The sequence below is a fragment of the Oculina patagonica genome, chromosome 1 (assembly GCF_052425735.1).
Source record: "Oculina patagonica isolate OP01 chromosome 1, crgOcupat, whole genome shotgun sequence".
Classification (NCBI taxonomy): Eukaryota; Metazoa; Cnidaria; class Anthozoa; order Scleractinia; family Oculinidae; genus Oculina; species Oculina patagonica.
In genome coordinates this window covers 14,020,393-14,043,009 of record NC_135758.1, presented here as the reverse complement: position 1 = coordinate 14,043,009, position 22,617 = coordinate 14,020,393, and the positions used below count along the sequence as shown (strand labels likewise).

General features: G+C 38.8%; 1 protein-coding gene across 1 annotated transcript in view; it reads left to right on the top strand.

Annotated features, from left to right (window-relative positions):
* Positions 1-22,617, top strand: part of LOC144657942 (uncharacterized) — a 63,082-nt gene that overhangs the window by 38,075 nt on the left and 2,390 nt on the right. The window contains exons 24-50 of the mRNA XM_078518278.1: positions 2,477-2,588; positions 3,362-3,558; positions 4,202-4,375; positions 4,976-5,092; positions 5,569-5,782; positions 6,316-6,524; positions 7,004-7,188; positions 7,532-7,670; positions 8,455-8,560; positions 8,813-8,941; positions 9,471-9,659; positions 11,251-11,606; positions 11,863-11,993; positions 12,351-12,510; positions 13,179-13,564; positions 13,902-14,081; positions 15,264-15,423; positions 16,121-16,279; positions 16,689-16,843; positions 17,355-17,531; positions 18,038-18,259; positions 18,652-18,850; positions 19,775-19,935; positions 20,020-20,189; positions 21,003-21,107; positions 21,460-21,500; positions 21,795-22,029. Of these exons, the coding sequence (XP_078374404.1) occupies positions 2,477-2,588; positions 3,362-3,558; positions 4,202-4,375; positions 4,976-5,092; positions 5,569-5,782; positions 6,316-6,524; positions 7,004-7,188; positions 7,532-7,670; positions 8,455-8,560; positions 8,813-8,941; positions 9,471-9,659; positions 11,251-11,606; positions 11,863-11,993; positions 12,351-12,510; positions 13,179-13,564; positions 13,902-14,081; positions 15,264-15,423; positions 16,121-16,279; positions 16,689-16,843; positions 17,355-17,531; positions 18,038-18,259; positions 18,652-18,850; positions 19,775-19,935; positions 20,020-20,189; positions 21,003-21,107; positions 21,460-21,500; positions 21,795-22,029 (4,768 nt within the window). The remainder of the gene's footprint in view (positions 1-2,476; positions 2,589-3,361; positions 3,559-4,201; positions 4,376-4,975; positions 5,093-5,568; positions 5,783-6,315; positions 6,525-7,003; positions 7,189-7,531; positions 7,671-8,454; positions 8,561-8,812; positions 8,942-9,470; positions 9,660-11,250; positions 11,607-11,862; positions 11,994-12,350; positions 12,511-13,178; positions 13,565-13,901; positions 14,082-15,263; positions 15,424-16,120; positions 16,280-16,688; positions 16,844-17,354; positions 17,532-18,037; positions 18,260-18,651; positions 18,851-19,774; positions 19,936-20,019; positions 20,190-21,002; positions 21,108-21,459; positions 21,501-21,794; positions 22,030-22,617) is intronic.

Below are 22,617 nucleotides of genomic sequence, written 5' to 3'. Positions count from 1 at the left end.
ACTTGGGTCAGCCAATCTCTACCGAAAAGAGACGGTCTTGAACCTTCCACGACTAGCAGTGGCAAGGTTGCACTCTGGTCTTGGTACTTGAGGTGCACATGAAATTGGCCACTGACCTGGACTGGATGACCAGTGTAGGTGTGTAAGCGAGTGCTGGAAGGTTTGAGAGGAGTTCCCTTGAAATGCTTATTGAATGTCTCTTGCGAAATGATAGAGACTCCGGCCCCAGTGTCTAATTCCATGAGAAGGTTAACTCCTTTGAGCTGAACTGGAATTTCAATTCCATTTTTCTGTGTGCAGAGGTTGTACAATGAGAATGAAAATGGATCCGTTGAACCAGATGCAGACGTGCCCTGGGGTGGCTCTGGCTCTTCAACCTTGTGAACCTTCTCAGATGTGCTTTTGCATGCCTCAGCAATGTGACCAGATCGTCCACAGGAATGACAAGTATACTTACACTGCAATCGTGGATGACCAGTTTTTCCACAGCTCAAACATGCTGAAGTGCTGTTGTGTGAGTTGTTTGGAGGAGAATTTGACTTGCCTTGGCCCTTGCCAGGAGACTTTGGATGCTTAGGTGGACGGGAAATTCGGCGGTTTCCTTTTCCGAGTTTGTTTACTGGAGTCGAGCCTTCGTGAGAGAACGCAGCGACATCTTTCTCAGCAGCTTCGTAGCTGAGGGCGTTCTTCAGTGCTTCATCAAAATTGTGTTCCTCAGTTAGGAGTTTCTTTTGAATCTCTTTGCTTTGAAGTCCACAGACGAGTCGATCGCGCAAGGCCTCGTTGAGGTGAGCGCCGAACTGACATGTGGCCGCCAGATGTTTTAGGTTGGCTGCGAACGAAGACACGCTTTCTCCCTCGCGTTGCGTGCAGTTGTAAAAACTGAACCGCTCAGCAATAACCAGTTTTTTTGGTGCGAAGTGGTCCTTCAGGATAGTTGCAAGTTGAGCGTACGTTTTCTGTGAAGGAGGTGACGGAGAGCAAAGGTCCGAAAGGACATCGTAGGCCTTGGCGCCTATAACAGAAATAAGTGTTGCTCGGCCTTTGTGCCTGTCTGACGAATCTGCTGGAACACCATTCGCGACAAAATACTGCTCCATTCGCTCCAAATAGCGATTGATGTTGGTCGAGTCTGGATCAAACTTCTCTATTTTGCCTAGGCTCGGCATTATCAGGTCCTCGTCGCCAGAATGTTATGTTTTCGAAGGAAGAAACTAGAAATGCAGCAACGACAACACACAAGATGGCGGAACTCAAACTGTATTCAAGCACGTGTACAAGATCGCGGGCTCACATCCGGGCAATACATAATATAGTTAATATAGTATGACGTAATGAACCATAACAATGTTGCTGTGGTTGTTGTTGCTGCTGCTGCTGCTCTCACTGCTGCTATTACTCTTTCTGTGGTTGTTGCCGCTGCTGCTACTGCAGCTCTCACTGCTGATGTTGCTGTGGTTGTTGTTGCTGCTGCTGCCGCTCTCACTGTTAATGTTGCTGTGGTTGTTGCTGCTGCTGCTACTGCTGCTCTCACTGCTGCTATTGCTCTTTCTGTGGTTGTCGTTGCTGCTGCTCTCGCTGTTGTTGCTGTGGTTGTTGTTGCTATTGCTGCTGCTGTTGCTGTTGCTGTGGTTGTTGCTGCTGCTGCTGCTCTTGCTGTTATTGTTGTTGCCGTGGTTGTTGTTGCTGTTGCTGCTGCTGCTCTTGTTGTTGCTGTTGCTGTGGTTGTGTTGCTGCTGCTGCTGCTCTCGCTGTTGCTGTGGTTGTTGTTGTTGCTGCTGCTGCTGCTACTGCTGCTGCTAGCTCTAGTGCTAATACTGCTCCAGCTCTTTTTGTCGCATTTTCTTTGTCATCACTTGTACTGTTGTGATTGATTGTTAAAATATCACTCAAGGATTGCAGTTTGGAAAGGAGTTATTCATTTTGCTGTAACTTTTTAAAATGACAATGCCTCTTGACAACTTGGAATACAATTTGCCATAAAATAAAATTTAAATTGGTTTTAAAAAACTCATTAATAATTCATAAAGAAAATACAAAAGAAATTAATGTTTAATGAGTGTCTTTATATCTGATAAAAACACGGCTAAACTTTACGTCCAATTTTCTAGGCCAAGAATGAGTTGATCTACATCAGAAGATTTTTAAGCCGTTCAATAAATTCGCAGTTCGTGTGTGCTCGTGTTTCTAAAACACTCGGCTGCGCCTCGTGTTTTAAACTTGATAAAACACTGCTGCTCATTTATTAAACATTACATAATACATTTGAGCAATCTCTTCATTTTAATGGCCGTGGACAGATAATTTGGTTCTCATGGGCTAATTAGAAAACCCAGAAAACGTCCATATCGTGTAGAGGGGGTTTAGAATATGACGTGTTCTTGAAGCATTCAGGGACCAAAAACGTTATCTGTAATAACGAGGTGTCCCTGGTCTTGTTCTCTGATTTTTTTCTATTTTCATTTATTTTTTTCAGGCTCACGATCTTAGCAGTTTTGCAGAAGAAGCTGCCGCAAACATCACCAAGACTCTAGAGGATATAAATTTCGAAAAGGATTCAACATTATCTACCCGACAATATGTTGCTTGTAAGTTTTTTTCTCTCTTACTTACAACCTTTCGTTATGATCCTGTAGAGCAATGTGTGTGTTGATCACCACTGACAGTCTATTGCGCTTTTAACTGCAACTTTATAAGCACAAGGGCATAGTCAGATCACAAACGCTGACACTTGGAAACTGTCACAAGAGAATAGTTACACTACAGACTGGTTTTGACTGTTTGTAGTTGTTTCAGTTAAAAGCTCAACAAAGGCACCAATAGAAAATTCCTAGAAGCTGAACCAACTTCTTAGCGATTAATGATTCAAAGTTTTCCCGTGAAAGAGATAATAAACATGCCGTTGCTTAATGGTTTATAGAAGCAGAAACTCTCTCTCCTTAGAAACTGAATCCGCCCAGGGAGCCTGAATCACTGTGCTCAGCGTAATATCCACTCCCACAAATGTGTATTTGAGAGAACGCCGCGGCAATCATAGAAAGAAACTAGATAGTGAACGGAATTCGTTACGGAACTCTTTATTCCTATTGAAATGATCAAACGTTATTTTCTTTTTATGCAATACAACTGTTAACATTCAGCGGGTGATCACAAGCTAGAGAAGCTTTAGTCCTTACAAGCCAGTATACTTGATTTATAAAGACCTTCTATTGTATGTGGTTCTGATGTTTGAAAGTAAGCTAGAGGCGAATTTCCAATCAAGCATTACAGGTATAGAGTATAACAGGTTCTGAACAAATCAACTTCTAACTCTGGAAACGATGTCTCGGTGCTAAATGAACACTATATTGTTCTGTTGCAGCTGTGGATGTTATCATTGGAGATGTACGCCAGGCACTTGAGGAACACAAGACCGCTGCATCAAAGGCACTGGCAGACTCAACCGAGGCGTGGCAGATAACAAGCAATAGAAACTTCAGTCAACATTCCTGGAACATACGTGAACACATAACAATGGCCGAAAACATATCTGACCATGTTGAGCAGACTTTAACACGAGTATGCAGCTTTACAGTAAACACGTTTTGGTATATCACATTTATTTTTAGTGTAGGATCGAAACTGCAAAGGAGATCTTGTTTGATGTAATGTATATGAAATGATTCATATATGAACTGCGGATGTATATGAAAGTGATAAATGATCATCGCAGTGAATTTCCAATTTAAGCAATTGGAATAAAGAAGCCTGAAAAAAATTCAGGGCTTCAACGGGATTCGAACCCGTGACCTCCGCGATGCCGGTGCGATGCTCTACCAATTGAGCTATTGAAGCCACACATTGGGAGCGTTTGTTTGCTAAAACTCTATTACAAAAATGTTTACATACAATTAGGTAACGATAAAGGTTACATGCAAAGTTCATTTTTTAACTTCATTAAAAACCTAAAACAATTTGGCTTAATTTTATTGGTTAATCTACAATACCATTATCAAAAGCTGTTTGTCTAGTTGCCCTTACAGTTTTGCCGGGTAATGCATATTGCTCACATCATTTCGCTAAATTAATATAATACGCTGTAAAAAGTTGTTTATCTCAAAATTGATTGATTGATCTTTGGTGTGTAAATAAACGATAACTTGCACATTTAACTCTGTAGCCAGTGTTTCAGTTTACAAGATATTTGTGGAATATTTCACAGGTCATCTCGAAGCTGTTTCGTGCTCAGGAGCTTGACGTTTCAATACAGGAAAAAGCAGCTAACTTTAACCTGATTCAGCAGACCTGGAATGAGTCGCATGCACCGTTCATGAATTCAATAGAACAAGTCTATAATCATTCCAGAGATGTACAAATGATTCTGATGGAGACAAAGGTACGTCAAAAGGAAGGATAATACATTTTTAGTCAATTTTTGTTGTTTTTCGTTTTTAAGCAGAGAAATTTGGGAGAAATATGAGAAAAAGACAACTCTCTCAAAACTCTTTTTAGAACAACCGTCGCCTGGTTAGCTCAGTTGGTAGAGCGCCGGACTGCTGTGCGGGAGGTCGTGGGTTCGAACCCCAGACTGGACCAACACTCAGGGTCTTAAAATAACTGAGGAGAATGTGCTGCCTTTGTATTTACATCTGCAAATGGTTAGACATTCTAGTCTTCTCGGAAAAGAAAGATAAACCGTAGGTCCCGTCTCCTGTATCTTCAGTCTTATCACAGGGGACGTTAAAGAACCCACACACTATTCGCAAAGAGTAGGGCAAGAAGCTCCCGGTGTTGTGGTCTGGCCTTGTGTAGTAAATTACAGTATGTGTACAGCGCATTTGAACATATATATATGAAAAATGCGCTATATAAATTCATTATCATTATTATTATTAACAACAAATGTAACACTTCCAAGGTATATCTTCGACTTCCATGCTAGTAAATCTATAAAATATTTGTCTCTATCTTATCATGTGCATCTTTTTAATTACAGAATCTCCTTGAACAAGAATTATTGGCTTTAAATAGCACAAAGACTTCGCTGGCAGACACGTATGCGACATTAAACGATACAGAAAATGTTCTGACGAACGGCACCTCCATATTTGAGGTAATAAGTCCCCTTGCAAATTTATATGGAAAACGTTATGTCCTTTTCTGTTCCGGTATAACAGGAATGGACATAGAAAATGTTCTGGAGAACTCAAGTTCAGCTTCAAGAAAAGCAATTACCCTTTAAGGTTCTATAATTTTTTAAAAATGTTGAACATGCCTGAACAAACGTAGTGTAGAACCAGACGGAAGGCTTACCAGAACCCAAATAATCCCTGCTCAGTTACAATTAAATTCCAAAAAAACTCGGAGGTTGGCTTTTTTACCTCCTTCATTCACTGACAGCAAGGCTTCGACACCAAATGGTATAGGGAAAACGTGTTGATTTACCGAAATCCACATTCTGCCAAAAATCAGACGATATCAGGTCAGTGATTTGGTATCACTGGAAATCAGGAAAGTTGACGGGGCTTCTGTTTGACAAGTTGCGTATTTGGTTACTTTATCGTTTTTCAACTTTTTCTTTTTCCTCAGCAATATCGCAGCACATTATCTCCCATCAACGGAGAACTGGAGGTATCCATGCTGCAATACGAGCAAGAACAAACACAATTTGTCATGCGCATCGAAAGGGGTCGTAATCTGCCACCGAAGGATGTTTCCAGTCTAACCTCTGACCCGTACGTTTTGGTATCAACCATCCCTGACTGGAATAACGAGGGAACTCAAAGATCCTCGACGGTTCACGGTAATGTTCATGTACTGTTATAAATCCAGCCATAAAAGACATCAATCTCTGTCTTTGTTTTAATAGAAAACATTTGAAATTTGTGATGTCTGGGATGAACGTTGCGTGAACGGTCACAAAAAGCAATAGCTTTTTGCCTTTCTTAATTTTTCAGACTTGATATTATTTTGCAGGTAACATGTAAAAGCTTTGGAGTGAAATAAAACTGTATAGAATATACTTTGCTGCTTCCTGGCAGTCATATTGATGCCCCAAATAAGAAACAAATATGTTGGCTACATACTGAATACTGTAATGTTCTCAAAATTAACCTCGGAGAAAATAATAACTCGGTATCCGTCGTGCGTGGCTCACACGTTATATTTGATCAACTTTTGTTCTAGTCAGTTTTTTTGGCGAAGTTCTCGATACCCTCAACATCTTGTGTTCCAACCATTTGAATATAAAGACACAATGGATCTTAATTGAGATCTTTCGCGGTAAAGTTCAAATGACAAAATTCGAAAATCTTGGTTTACTTTTTACAATTACAGGTGACTTAAACCCAGACTTTCCATTCGGCGATGTATTTCGCTTTAGAATCACGATGGAGCAGTTGAATCTTACTCAAGTGAGACTTGCCGTGTATGATCATGACCCTGATGACGAAGATGATTTCATGGGTGTGGCATTTATTGACTTGTCTAAAGTGGGAGACTTCTTAGATAATATCGTCACCAAATGGTATTCACTGATACCCCAGGTAAATAACAGCACAATACATGAACTGTACTGAGAAAAAAACTATATTTCTTTCAAAAAAAGAAGCACAGCGAAATATCTTATTTTCATTTTATTATTTGGCACAAATAATAAGAAATATACAAAAAATAAGGAAGACTGAAACTGGTAAAATGTAAGTTTTAGAAGAAAAAGCATAATGCAGAACAAAACCTTTCCTTTTATACAACACCAAATTTACATACTTTGTACACATGCATGACTAGACTTAACACCAGAAAATACGAGGGAAGCTGATATAATCCTTTCTTCTTCTTACTTCTTCTTCTTCTTCTTCTTTTGCTTGTAATGGTTTATAAGTAAATTTCGATCTCTTCGGAACGATAGATTTTACAGTCATTTATCCTCATGAAAATTATATTTTTTGACAATTAAATAAACGGAGGATTCAGAAATGTGGAAAAGTACGTGGTAAAAAGTTATTATTTTGTTTTATGTCAGGACCTCTCCAACATAGGCAGCGGGAATTTCGTTCCATCCAGTGCACTTGGATTAACAGACATATCGAACCTCTTGGGAACAGAAATCAACAAAATGAAGCGGAAACTTGTAATGGCTGAGGTCAAATTACAGCAGGCTCAGAACCAAGCCTCGTATCTCGAGTCACTCGCTCACCAAATGGAACAGTGAGTAAAATACAAATCATTTCTTTAAAAAACAAAAAGGCAATCCAGTGGGTTTTAAAATAAATTAGACGATACCTGTGTTTCAATGATTTGATAAAGCTTCTTTCGTATTTGGTTGAGATAGGTAGATTTAGAGGAGATTAAGCTGTTCAGCTTATCAGTTTTATTTGGCTCTCGATGTATCACATTAAATTTGATTTATTTGGTTTATGAACCACAATTTCAGATCGAGGGTTCCATATAAAATTATCCCAATTTATATTGAGTTGCTTTTATCTTAAGTTTGATTTCAGCGTAATGACATTTGTCCCACTAATGGTTTCTGCTTGTTATTTCTTTGCAGAACGTTTAATCGCAGTCGTTCCCACGGTGCTCCAGCTTTGTCGGCTATCGAAAGATATTCTGAAATAAACGAGCTTGTCAACAGTTCTCTAGATCTCGTAGAACAAGCTAACAACACAATGAACATGCTCTACCAGCAAGTAAGTGTAATTCGATTTTTATTTTAAACGTACGATCAATGGTCTCAAGAAGAAGCCTTTTTGTTTAAGGCTTCTTCCTGAGACCATTGGATTGTACGTTTAAAATAAAAATGTATTTGAAGAAATGATTGATAAGAATTAAAGTACTTAAAACAAATATATTAACAGGCCTAACAATATGACAATGCTAGTATGGGTATTTAAAAGGGGACGCGTGAAATTATGGATTTTTTTACCCGCGTTTTTCAAAATTCTAATGATTTTCTGATGGGTGACAAATTGTGTTTACAAAAGCGGATTTTTTACGTGTTTATTGCATTGAGAACTCCACGCATCGAAAAATTTAAGCATACATTTTGGCCAAAGATCACAATTTTCGAAATTTTTCGACAAAAACCTCCTTGTGGCTGTTGATAAATGTTTAAAAGCTGATTCCACTGTCAAATCATTCATACACGATTGGCTATTATTGGCAATGAATGATATAAAAAAACGGCGCCTGTAAAATGGGCTTAAAAATCCGCGCAAACGAGGACATTTATGTTATTGGCTAAGTGTTTTAAAGTCATTTTGACGTTTTGAAGCATAAATTCTCGCTGCAATTGATGTGGCCAGAGCAAACTGCCCTAGATAAAAACTAAATGAAAATGTGCAAAGGTGAAACTTTAAGAATATCTTGCCACCCAGGGTATTATAAGTAACTTGAATTTTGCACGCGTGGTAGCATACTATGCCAGAAACAGTATTTGAATTGATGAGTAATTTATAACCTCGTCTTCCACAGCTCAACATGTTTTCGCTAGATGACTTGCAAACCAGTGCAGAAATCGCGTGGCAAGAATTTTACGAACTCAGCAATGGTACCATGGAAAGGAACGCCACTGTACAGGGTGAGTATTACAAATGTTTAAGAAACGTGGAACTGCTGTATGAAACAGTTAAACTGATTCATCATGAAAAAAGCCGAGTACCAAAAAACTTAAAGAAACAGTTTCTAACTGTGACGGTCTTTAGTTTGTATGTCAAAACACCGATCGTTTTCCTTTTATAACTCCGAAACCAGAAGCCCATTTCGGTCACGCACGTCTTGCTGTATTAAAGACACACACGTATTCTAAATACAATCTTATTTTCTTTCTTAGATTTGGAAAGAAAGATTAACGAGGCAAACATAACGTTTATAAATTCTGTTAATGTATGGAATGAAATCTACGAACATTACCCTGCTATTCAGGATGCAGCTGTTAAGTTCCAGAACGTTTCCGACAAAGGTAAGTCCAGTGAAAACACGAACAGAAGTTTTGCTTAGCCAAGCGTTTATAATTATGGTAAAAGGTTAAATCTGCGTCCGAGACAAGTGGCCCATACAGCCGGAGCTTATCCTGGTTTCCATAGCATTAAGTGACTAGGAATATTGCCACTCCCTCTTGGATGGGATGCTAGTCCATCGCAAGGTTACCCCCCAGCAGTACATTCGCCGGTATCCATTCATTAACCTGGGTGGAGAGAGGCACTGTGAGAGTAAAGTGTCTTGCCCAAGAACACAACGCAGCGCCCCGGCCAGGGCTCGAACCTGGGCCGTTCGACTCGGAGTCGAGCGCGCTAACCATTAGGCCTTCGCGCCTTTCCACCTTATAATTTTAAAAGCAAGGCGAGAAAGTTTGATTCGCGACAAACAAAACACTTTGGCCACAATACAATCATAGCCAGGAACATACAAGAGCATACAAAGAAATGGTCTTTGCCTCATTCTATCTGAATTGAAGTCAACGTCACATGTTGTGTTACCTATCACTTCAGCTCCGGCTGTGATACCACCACTTATGGAAGCGCAGAGTGAAGCGGCAAGCACAAGCATACTGCTAGCTGGACTGGAGACGCAGCTCAGCGAAATGCAACACGTTATGGAAACACTGTTAAATAAAACAACGTTCATCAAAGAGTCATCTGTTGATGGAATAACAATGATCAATGAAGCCTTTGCTAATGGTTAGTAGTTACCTACTGATGTAAAATTTAATTTTTCCATAAGGAAATATATTTTCTCTTTGTAAATCGACTAACCGTTTAAACCTAAAACAGGACTTAAAACAGGATTAATTTATTCTGTAATGTCCAGTTGAATACTTTTGGCAGTGCCGACTTTCCAACATCCGTGAAAAACAATAACAATGTAGTTATGTCTTGCTTTATTTCTTGGTTTGTAAGCACTTGCGTTTGTTGTTTTGTAGACTACTTTCATGGTATCATACTCATTAATATTCATCCGTGTTCATTGATCCAGCTCCACTATAAAGGCCGAAGTATTCTGTACGGATGGATATTTTTTCAAAACATATCTTTTCTAGTTATGGAAACGCATTTGAACTGCTCTTTTGTATTAATAACTAGCCGTGAGCTCTGTCTAAAGAAAAGAAACCCAAGGCCGCGTTTTCCACTTTTGCTCAACCAAAGTTTTCTTTGCTACAGCCATGAGCAAGCAGTAAAGGTCGGGACACACTAGGCGACAACGTGTGACATGGTGCATTCTTGCAAAAAAAACAGTCGCTGCGGCAAAATTTTGTCGCTGCGATGTGTCGCACGAATTCAAACTGGTCTGAATTTGTGCGACACATCGCAGCGACAAAATGAACAATAGCAGCGTTGTCGCAGCGTGTGTACACGTCTGCGACAAATCGCTGCGACAAGTTGCTGCGACAAATTTTAAATTAACCAATGAGAGAACGTCATGTATTTTCGCCGTATTGAATTGGAAAACTAGTTCACATTACAACCCTTCCAAATTCGCTGTTTGTGCACCGAACAAACACCTTGTCGCAGCGACTTGTTTTTAAGACGGAATCCACTAGGAAGTCGAGTAATATTTATTAAAGTTGGACAAAAATCAATTTCCAGAATAATTTAAATCCTATTGCGTTATTTCCTACCCTTAATAAAAGGTAAAGATGTAATTAATTATCCGTGATAACACCAACAACAATTTCTTATCAGAGTCTGAGAAAATGAATTTCAAAGTTCACAAGCTATAGGCAAAATCTCACGTGTAGCCATTTTGTAAATTCGTCTTAAGCGATTCAGTGGAATTCAGCGGAACTTCAAAATGTGTTTTCGATGTGTGGTGTTGTTAGAAAAGATTTCCTTTGATAAGATATTTGAAGCAGTAACAAAAAAGTTTGCAATAAGGTGGAAATAATTCTGGTACAACAATTTCTTATCAGAGTCTGAGAAAATGATATTTAAAGTTCACAAGCTATGGGCAAAAGCTTACATCTTTTAAGCGATTCAGTGGAATTCAGCGGAACTTCAAAATGTGTTTTCGATGTGTGGTGTTGTTAGAAAAGATTTCTTTCGATAAGATATTTGAAGCAGTAACACAAAAGCTTGCAATCAGGTGTTAATAGTTTTGGTACATAATTTTGTCCAATAACTACTCGAAGTCCTGGCGGATTTCCTCTTAAGCAGTACACACGGAGCGACTCGTCGCAGCGACCTGTCGCTGCGACTTGTCGCATAGTGTGTCCCGACCTTAAAAGATCTAGAATTAGCATTCTGATGGCGTCATATTGCATGTTCATTACAGTGCAAAATATCTCAGCAAGGCTGACACCAGATCCGGCTGAGCCACCAGTGAACGCCACGGTGCGCGATGCTCAAGCAGTCATGGTATCACTGCCGCCCATTCGACGTCAGTTAGAAACCCACATGGACAATGTATCAAGCAAGCTCGGACAGATCAGAAGCATTGTCGTGTCACTGCCTTTCGCTCTACACCTTGTGAATAATGGCTCGATAATGTTGGTTCCATCAAGACGAACGATTGAAAATCCTTTGACCAATGAGATTTCTTTTGATATCAAGACTAACGTCAGTGAAGGTCTGGTGATGTATATGGTAGGACAGCCTCGAAATCAGACTTCCGGACGCTCTGATTGGCTGGTGAGTATCGATTAAGAGTTGATGATAATGGAATAGAAAAAGTCTCCACAACTGTAAATGTTGTAAATTATGCCGACATAGCTTAGGGCATGGTAGATGTAGTTGAGCATACTTTGGAGCATATCAGCATATATAGCAAAATCAATAAAAAAAAAGATCACAAAGACAGAGCGAAAAGAAGCTCCAAGAAACGGACATTTTTATGTCCGGGAAAGTAAGTTTTGGGAATTTAATTTTTGTTACTCTTTTCATTTAGACAAACAGCCTGGCGATCTACCTGTCTAATAACACTATCCATGTGGTTTATAACCTTGGTGATGGACCGATAATGGCCCAGAATCCCCTTGTGCTGAAAAATGACACGTGGTACTTCGTTTATATCACCAGGTGAAATATTCTCTGCAGAAAGCTATTTTCCTTCTAGTCTGATTCTTAATTCGATTTCTTGTAGTCTGATGCATAACCCCTTCAGAACTGGACACTAAAGATCACTTATATTTTTTTCTAGACTGCAGTTGTAGCGTCTCTTTTATTTTATTTTTTTAAATCCTTAGACCTACTTTTCGTTTACCAAGTGAGCCATACAAGAACAATTAAGCGATCGGTTGTCAACTAACCTACTTTTTCTCTGCTCCTGCGTTCGATTCTGCATCTCTAATGCTCTTCTCCTTTTCCTTGAAATCCTCGGTCTATTTAAAGTCAGAAACAATCAAGAAAATTATTTTTATTTTTCTTGTCCTACAGATTTGGGGACTATTTGATTATAACAGTTGAATGTGTCAGTGCAGACACACACAACCGTGAAACAGTGACGGTAAATGGTTCATCCGCCCCTGGAAACACGATGTTAGAATTTACCAATGAAAGTGTTATTTATCTGGGTGGATTACCTGCGAACCTAATGGTAAATACCTTTTTACAAGTAACGTACATTACAACTTTACAAACGTTAAACACACTTAGCATACAACGATAACACCTCCCAAATTTCTTAATTTACCTTACTTACATAGTTACGCTGTACAAAGGAAAACCCTAACGGTAAATACTGCCATAACGAAATTTATCGCATTAAAGCAGTTTCAACTTTTGAAACTGTTAAATCAAAGAAACTAAACGCTTTGCCTAAAGGAAAGAACGTAACATGTTATAGTCGCCGTAAGTTGTTAAAATCGAGTAAAAATAAGAAATAATTTTTATTTTAAAAAGTCCAAATTGATCGTTCTTATTGGTTTCTTAATGGTTTTAATGGGTCTTTAATGAAATATCTAAATAAAGAATCAAACGTGGTATTCACTTTACCTTAGTAAATGGTTTCAAGCCAGCAGTATCAGTAGTTAGTATAGTGTGATCGTCCGGCTGAGAGTAGTTGCGAAAAGAACTGTTGTTGGCGACTTATTTTCCATAACCTAAGCGGAAGCCATCTTCAGAGTCAAGTGAAAAGTTGTCCGTAGATGATTTTATAAGTTTATACCGTTGAAACTGATTGGTCAGCCTCGCCGAAATGTTATTGGTTGTGAGAATTGTGTAAAGTTTGTCGACAGTAATTGGTCTTGTTCACTTTTCTTTAAGGAACCACGAGCGTTGGATCACTTCAGTGGAATTATTGATAATCTGGTTATTGACAACAAGCGATACAATCTCTGGAATCCTGCACAAACGCATGGTGGTACTCTATACGCGGTTCCCAGATACAAAGCCGGTTTCTATCCTGCTAATGGAAAGGCTGCTAGTTTCTTCAGAACTGGCTTCATCCAGCATGAACCGGGGCAGTTTAATACCAGTTCGGGATATACTGCAGTGGAGGTGGACTTCAGGACACTACACCAGAATGGCATTATTATGGCAGTTTCCAACGAACAACAAAGATATATTTTTGTTATTTATCTTCATAATGGACAAGTCAATTTCTATTTCGAGCCCGAAGCAAATGATGGTATTACATTAACGACCAGCAAGTAAGTCCACGGTGGAAAAATATGCTATAGTTGAAAATGATAGAGAATCGCAACAACATAATTGAAGATGGCATTAGTCATGCCGACACATGTTTTTTTAAAAAGTGTTATCGTATTTTTTTTAATCTGCGATTTGTTTATTGCAAACCATAAGTTATGGAAATAGTTCAATTGCGTTTATATTATGGGTTTTATTTTGTTTTACCTTATTTCTATCTATCTGAGTCGAACTATGTCGAGGAAACGCTCACACGTGAAAAATGTATTACCTGGCAGAGTTCGCAACGACTGAACTACACAGTAAATTGTACATAACATGGAATCACTTTATTCTTAGGTCCTCTTACGCAGATGGCCGCTGGTATCGTGTTCTCGTTGTGCACACGTCTGTAAATGCCACGCTGACAGTGAATCCAGTGGGCTCATTGGAGACACCAGACGGTCGCTTTGTAGACACTGGGGAAACAGTTATGGACAGCGGTCACGTGATCACTTTTGGAGCCCTCAACCCAAACAGGTTAGTCCATAGACTGAAACAAAATTTCCTTTAAAAATCGTGTATAAAGATCACACTGACATAAAAAGCTCTTTCTCTTTTATCGGTTTCCATACTTTTTTATCAACTGCGTTTATTGTTTCTATTGTGTTAAAAACGACGTGTAAGACGGTTATTAACATATGTATGATTTACCTACCCATTTTACCTATCCACTTCACACATAAAGGAGATTTTGTACTAAAAAACGATAGGGATAGCAATAAGATGTTTTAGAAATGAGGTGATGTCGTTGCCTATCCACTTTACCAATACCTACCTGTCTTTACCTTTCCACTAACTGGGTTAACTTTATACACTATATACTACTAGCTGACATAGCGTGTTTATAAAACTAATACGAATCTGCAAAGAATAAAACAACAGCTACTGACACTTAAGTCTCGACTACGGTTTTCGTTTTATTTCGGCCAAAACACAATCATCGTTCATTGAATTACCGGCTCTCTCTGGGCCTGTCAAAGTCATCGATAAAAATAAAAGAGCTCCTCTTTTCCTAAATAACGAAGGCCGTTGAACAACTTAAAAACAAACTAGTCTTTTTTTTTTCTTTACGCTCTTAACGATGTACCTTTCTTAAAAAGAGCAGTTTACTCTGCCTTTTCCTTTCTACATGATTTGTGTTCAAGGTATTAAGGTCTTAGGAAGATTCGAGAGATCGAAAAACGAACCCTGGCCGAGGTCATTGGGGTTTTTCAAAGCAGGATTGAGGTTCAACCACGGATTCAGTTTTAAGAAGGGCTATTAAATAAAAGTCCTATCGGCACTTTTTCGCTAGTTTTGGGATGGGAGAACTTAAGCTTACCTCGTTTAAGTTGCTAAAAATTTTTAAATTAATACAATTAAAAACTAGCCTAAAAATGCAGATAGGAAGTTACTGTCCTCGGCCCGTCAATTGGACACAATTATTCTCTCATTTAAGGGTTTGGCTGCTGAAACTTCAAATTACCTGTGAAAGTCGCTCGTAAGCAAGAGGAATAAAACTTACGTTAACGTCGTCTTAAATTTCCGTTAATAGACGTTTGCTGATGAATTTTCTATTTTTTTCTATTTTCAATAATGTTTACTTAGTCGAGTTTTGTCGACTGATGTACTCGTCAAAATACAAAGTTCTAACTCTATTTTATATTGCCTCTGTTTCAGTGTTTCAGCCTTTGTAGTTGCTGACGTCTTTTCTGGCGATATGAACAATTTGCTGCTATTTAGCAGCACATCTGCTTCTCTTATTCCCCGATACTTCAACGACCCAACACTAATGATTGCAAAACAAGGAGTATCACTTCATGGAGTTATCAGAGGAAAGGTAGGATATGTTAAATTACCCGGACTCACTTGTCAATATAAGCGGCTTCTGTCCATTAATCTTTACATATCAATGAGGTAACACAAGTTTCGCGTAAACTAGTAGATGATGTTATTTCCCTTTTATGTTTTTTTTTATTGTAGATTCAACCTTCTTTTTTTATCTTTAATAGCAGTATACGTAATCCATAAAATTGTAAATAGATCTTATCAGAAATTTTGTAAATAATTATGTAATTCAGCCTGCTGGCTGCGATTTAATTGTTTGTAATAAACTTATTCTATCTACCTATCTATCTATCTTGGTGGTCCGAATATTGTCTTTGTTCCGGGTATTCACTGACTCCACCATATTGGAAAACATTTTGTGCAGTGCTTGAGGTCTCAGGAAATAATAAAACAAGCCCTCAAAATGATTGAATAGTAATGAAATTGTCTATTTTGGTAAATTTGCGGCAAGGATTTCTACCATTATATGACGAGTGTCCACACATGTTATTTCAGTTATCTATAGACAGGTCCTTGATCTAATAAAACATTGCGAGTCGATTTTAGATCAGGACCCACTTTTGCATTTCGTAATTTTCATGTAGACACCTCGCCATTGGCGCGCGGCACCGATAGGAAGGTGTACGAAAAATCACAACTAATTTAACAAGATATAAAACAGGTTAATTTACGTTGAACACAACTTTCAGATTGAATATGGAACGCGTTTCTATGGTTACCAAGAGGAAGCAGGCGACTGTTCATACGCAAGTGTTGATGTCAGCAGCGCAAAAGCAACAGTGTCAACTTTAACCTTTACATTTAAGACAAAGGAAGAGAGTGGAGTACTTCTCTACAGCGAAAGTGAAGTAAGCTTGTTGTTTTGAAAGTAATACCCTGTCCACAGGTATAGAGCTTCTACAATTTAATTAATAGAAGGTCAAACCATTTTCAGAGCATATGAACTACTCTAATGAGGATTCGCCAAATAACAAGGGTAATTGACCTTCTTAGCTACAAGTTGATGCAAATGAATGTATATATAGGTACAGGGAAGCATGTAAACAAGTAAATTGTAACTAAGTATTTTTATATCTTATTTATACATGTACATTTTGTTTTTGTTATTTTGTACTCTTATAGTTGATGTGATGTCTTAAACGATGTTATCAACTTAATAAATGTAGATGTAGATGTAGATGACAGTAAACTGTATAAGTACAAGATATCGTTGATTACACGAGTTATGTTGTTATTTTTGGCTCACGTCTTCTTTAGATGCAAGGCGCTCCATCACTGTACATGGCTTTGCTTCACGGAGACTTCTTACTATGGTTGGGCAATGTTGAATCTGTTCCGGTGTTCACTTCGTCAAATATCACCTTCTCTGATAACTTTTGGCATGTCGTTCATCTGCAGCTGTCAGACAGTGGGTAGGTTTCAATAGTTAGGGTGTCCATCTCAGTGGCGGATCTAGGGGAGGGGCCCGGGTGGTCCGAGCCCTCACCTTATTTTTTGGCCAAATAGAGGCCCGAAGGGCCGAGAAAAATTATTTTCTAGAGCGGGCCCCCTCCTTATTGCAGAGCCTGGATGATCGGGCTCCCCGGCTAAGCTGAAGGTCTGGATCCGCTACTGCATCTTTATTACTAAAGAATAAAATCGATTCACCTTAATTTTGTATAAAAAGAAAACGCTGTCAATTTTTTGTTTACGTTTGTAATCTAATTATTTCTAACCACTTGTAACCTTAACCATTAAAACATTTTGTACCCCCTATTTACATATGTACCTCTACGTACGTAATGTACCTCTAATGGTGTACTGCACTGAATTACCAGTGCTGGGACTCAAATTCCAAGACCTTTGATCCCATATAATCTTATCGTAGAGAGTGACTCTAACAAATTAACGTCCTGATGTAATTTTTTTGCTTTCTTTTAACAGATACACACTGTCTATAAACAACACTCTCCTTTATACGGGTATTTTTGACTTTTCTACTTCATCCCTGATTCTTCGCAAACCGTTTTACATGGGCGGTATTCCATTAAACAAGTCCTCTCGGGTTCCTTACGCTCTTTGTTTCAAGGGAGGAATGAAAAACCTTATCATCGGTTCAAGGTAAATCAAATCTGAGAAAAGACCTTTTACATGTTGCAAATTTGCAAGTCTTTTTCTCTTGATGTGTATTTTTAATAGCCTAGCGTCGCAAATGCGACTTAAGGTGGTGATTATTGTGTAAGGCAAAGGTTCTGTGTTCTGCGTTGTTGATAGTGGATGTTGTAAGTGTGTACTTTTCCAAATCAATTTTGCCAAAACTGTGTCTTTGACAAGAGAGAAAACCCACGATAGCGTAAAATTAATCTGTAGTATATCCTATAAATAAATATACAGTGAATACAGTTGTAAAAAAGTTAAATGTCATTGCTTTGATATGAAAACGAAATTACTATTTTGTCGTTGCAAAATTCAGCAAAGCTGTTGAACATTCAACTTTTCCACTGTACGAGAAATGGTCCAAGTACAGTTATGTTGAAGAGAAATGGTCAGGCAAGTTACAGTGCATTTTGTTAAAGGTTGAACAAGTGCTAACTTTGTTCGTCTTTTGTTTCTTTTTGCCCCTTCAGCCCAGTCAGTTTTTTCTCTGGACACACAGTTGGTGTATCAAATGCCGGGGTCATTCCAGCCCGTCTCCCTCCACCCATCCCTCCATCATGCAGTCCCCCTCTTCTCCCTCCGACGGCATCCAACAGCGATGGAACTCTGCATTTTGATCTTCAAGGAAGTAGAGGAAAAGGCTACATTGGTTTCGAGTTGAACGAAGCACAAAAAAACGTATTTAAACTTAAGTAAGAGGTTGATTTTTTGGTCCTATTTCTTTTATGTTTTGAGACATGGTACATGTTATCACACTTTGGCACAAGATATCACACTTGTTCTCACGAGAAGAAGACCAATCTCACGATTGTTGCAGATTTGTGTCTGTGTCCTGTGTGATTCAACAAAGTTAGGAAGGCTTACATTAAAATTGAAATGCAAGAATTATGAACTTGAAAAGATGAATGCTACGTAAGCTGCGATTGGTTAAAAGACATTTACCATAGTTTAAACTTAGGAATTTACAATTGGTTAAGCACAGCAATTGAAATACTTGACGTTTAAAAAAAAATTTCTTGACATCAAGCTAATAGGAAACCACCAGTATCACTTACCTTTAACAATCTTGTGCTCTTGTTTTCAGTTTTGTAGTTGGCCTTGCCTTCCGATCCTTATCCGATGACGGAGTTCTGTTATATGCCACTGACAATGACACCCACCCGACCCAGTTCTTTTCAATCGAGCTTGTTCAAGGGCGAATATTGTTCGAGTTCAATTCAGGTAGAGGCCTGGTGTCTGTAAGAACCAAACAGAAGTATTCTGGGAACGGCCACTGGTACACGGTATGTATGCTTGAACGCTTGACGGCTTATTTAGATAGTTAATGGTAGCTCTCGTAGGTCTTTCGAAACCTAAGAATTCACCATTTACTGCCTAAATTAGCCATATTGCCAGCATGGTTGTCCTAGTAGAGTTTTGGTGATCACACCCGACTAGTCATCAGGGGGACGTGGGTTCAAATCCCGCTCAAGGCACAGAACGTTTTTTCGTTTGATTATAATGTGACCCAGACGTTTTACATCCTTGGTTTATTCCTTAGCAGTCTACAAATACATTTAACTTTGGCTTGGCGAAATGTGAATTCATATCTATGGGATCCTCCTGAGGGAAAGTGATGTGCCGTAGGCTCGAGAAAAATAGCTTGTCTATTTAAATAATAGATTGTTTCTGTCGAGGAACTATCGGCTGATAAATGCGATGATGAACTTATCATTCCCCCTCTCGATCACACATACATTTATATTTATGTGATTTATATTTTGAGATTGTATCAATAATAAGTACTTTGTTTTTTATCTATGGCATTTGCAATGTAACTGGAGTGATACGGCTCCTAGGTTAGGAATCCCCTAAGAGGATCCAGAATGTTGATTTTTTTTTTCAACAAAAGTAAACATTTTTAATCAACTTTAGAAAATAAGAACCTGTTTCTAAACTTTAGGTTAAGTAGGTTCTTATGAAAAGGGGGGCTAATGATGATGATGATGATGATTATGGTGACGATGATTATGATGATGATGAAATCGTGATGATGATGATTATGGTGATGGTGATAAGCATGATAAAAGTATTTGTATGGAGCCAAATCGACTTATTGCCCATGGCTCTTTACAACAACAATAAATTATTAAACGAATAAGAAAAACGACGAAGGAAAGGAAAACACCTCATTTATAAACTAATCAGAATCAATTCATTCATATTAGGTTCATTTTCTTCGGAGGTACCATTTTGGTGCAATACTAGTGAGCTCCAACAACGAGTATGCTAACGGAAGACATAACCCGCCTGGTCTGACCATGAATCTACGTCGTCTATACATCGGTGGCCTTCCTAGTCACGTGATCGCCCCGACTCTCACGAACAGGTAAGTCATGGGATATAGCGATAATGGAGAATTCAAGAATTGCCGTGATATTTTTTTCTAATTCCCTCCTTGGTTGTTTTGCAGGTATCTTGGGTTTGTAGGCTGCATCAAGGATTTTGATATTGCAGATGCCAGTGATTCATTGTTTGATCTGTCCAAACCTAACATGACAGGATCTAACGAGGCCCGTGGATCATGTTACGACACGGCTCAGCCGGGGCTCGGGTTCAACGGTTCCGCCTTGGCTAGATTTGGTACGAGAAGCTTCGCATATCAGCTTGCTATAGCTAATCTACCATGCAGGCACACTACTATTTAACCGATCATCCTTTTTCTTTATTCTAATACAGCCGGGTCTCTGGTTAATTTGATCTCTAAACGTTTTCAAGCTTATGGGCTTTACTGCATGAGCTGCTAACGACTACTGTTGCGTTCAGACTAGGCCGAAACATGTCTAGTCTGATCACGAATGGAACATTAAGTCCAAAGACGTAAGACATTGCGTTAGACAGCTGAGATAAGACAGTTCCTTAAGGGCTTGTCCAGGGAGATTTAACCAAAGAATAAATGTAACACCAAGTTAAAGCTCATTTTTCCGGTTTACTTTACAGTTTAAGTGTAGTGTTATAAAGCTCAGGCCCCAGGGGTTCAAAGGGTGGATAAATCACTAGCCGGTGGAAAGCGAAGTAGGTTTTGTATGACAGTTATCCTCTGGATGGCGATTTAACCGGTGAATAGCGTTATCCACCCCTTGAAAAACTGGGTCCTGATATTTGAAAACGCGTTTTATTTAAAGAACCATGGTACGTGTTTGTAATCTAACAACTTTTATGAACAATAGAGTTACCAATATGTTTAGGGGAAATGTGTCTGATATAAACATGTTTCTCCTTAACACTTTTCGGTGATAATGTAAATGCAGTATAAAATTGTGGATGCGAAGACACAAGTAAAACATATTAAGGAATAACTGCAAACTTTTTTTACGTGTCCGCTTCAGACATTTTTATCAAACTTGGTAAAAAGAAAACGCGTGTTTTAAAAATCAGTTTCTCGTTAATTTCTAGATAACTTCAGTTTAAATGCAGAGTTCAACATTGAGCTGACTTTCCGTACCTCATCACGTGACGGACTGTTGTTTCTGGTGACAGGAAACTCTACCAGTTCAGCAGGTAAGATATCACAGGCCACTAACTCAATTTTTTGTTTAAAAAAAATGTTAAGCAACATATCGAAATCAAAGGAATTTCACAGCAAAGCAACATTCACCTTATTCTAATTAAAAAAATGAAGTTTATTTGCGCAAGTGTGTCAAGTAAAATATGGCATCCCAACTGGCAAATGCCATCGGCCATTATCGAAAAATTTGAACGTGGCACTGCAGACATCGTAGAGCAATTCCTCAAGACCTCAACCTTCTTGTTAAACCAAGAGATCGTAAATGCAACGCATTGCTTCTTGTTATTGCGAGACAAGTTGCACCGCAAGTTGCTTAGTGTAGATGTGTTTTTGTTTTAACAACAGGTAACAGAATGCACGTGCGTTTGGAGCAGTCAAGTGGTCAGGTATCGTAAATTCTCGATTTATTAAACATGTCAACCTTATGAGTAATAATGTCTAAAAAACTTAACTGACAAACAAATACAAAAGCAGAATGAAGTAGAAAATGTGTAGAAAGCAGTCAATGCAGTAGAAATTATTTAATGAGGAACTCATCTGGAACCTTTCTCAAGTGTCCTTCCTTCTTCATTTTCTTGCTAAAACGTTGGTACATCAGATAGCTTAGTTTTCTGTAAGACCTTGGGGCAAGAAAATGCATACAAGCAAATCTGTAATTGCCCATGTTTCTCCTCTTTTAGATTATTCTAACGTATAACACCACGATAAACGAATCTCGAGTTGTCTGGACTGAGCCTGGTCTTGGAAATGATACCCATTCCTCTTACCTGATGTGTCAAATGAAGTGGCACACAGTCAGAGTTACTAAACAGGGACCTAACATCACTATAACCCTGGATGAGCTCCATTCTGTGAGCAGTCCAGTGAGATATGGCGCCAATGTGACTGGGGAGCTGTTTCTTGGTGGATACCCAGGTAAACCGACGCAGACGAGGGTTAGAAGTACAGAAATGCTTGTTTCTTATTTTAGGAATAAGGACCTGATATAAATCTATCCTACAAATCGTATCGATAACAAAATTATCGTTTCGCAGCAGTTATATTTGTTAATTAGAACGGGAAGACGTAAGTGTCCAATTACAAACAAAAAAGTGATACCTCCCACATTTGGGCGCAAATGCAAATTTGTACTTTTGCAGTCATGGCAAGATGTGCAAGCATCCTGCAGGAGGGGAGCGTAAGGGGGGTCCGAAAACCGCAAAACCGCACAGAGATACGCTACAAAACCGCAAACCGCATCAAATTTTATCAAAATACCGAAACCGCAGTTTCAATGACCAATGGTAGATAAGACTGGATCAAGTCAATGTATCATTGGATAAACGAAACAGTTAAACACATCAAGTACTAACTGGAAGAGACTGCAATTGCAAACCAAAGAACCCTGATTACTTGCTCAAGCTTGTTTAACTGAAGAAAGACAACCGAATGCGAAAGGATCTAGTGGAAACATGGGAGAATCATATTACCGCAGACAATTTTCTCACCGATTACCGCGACCTA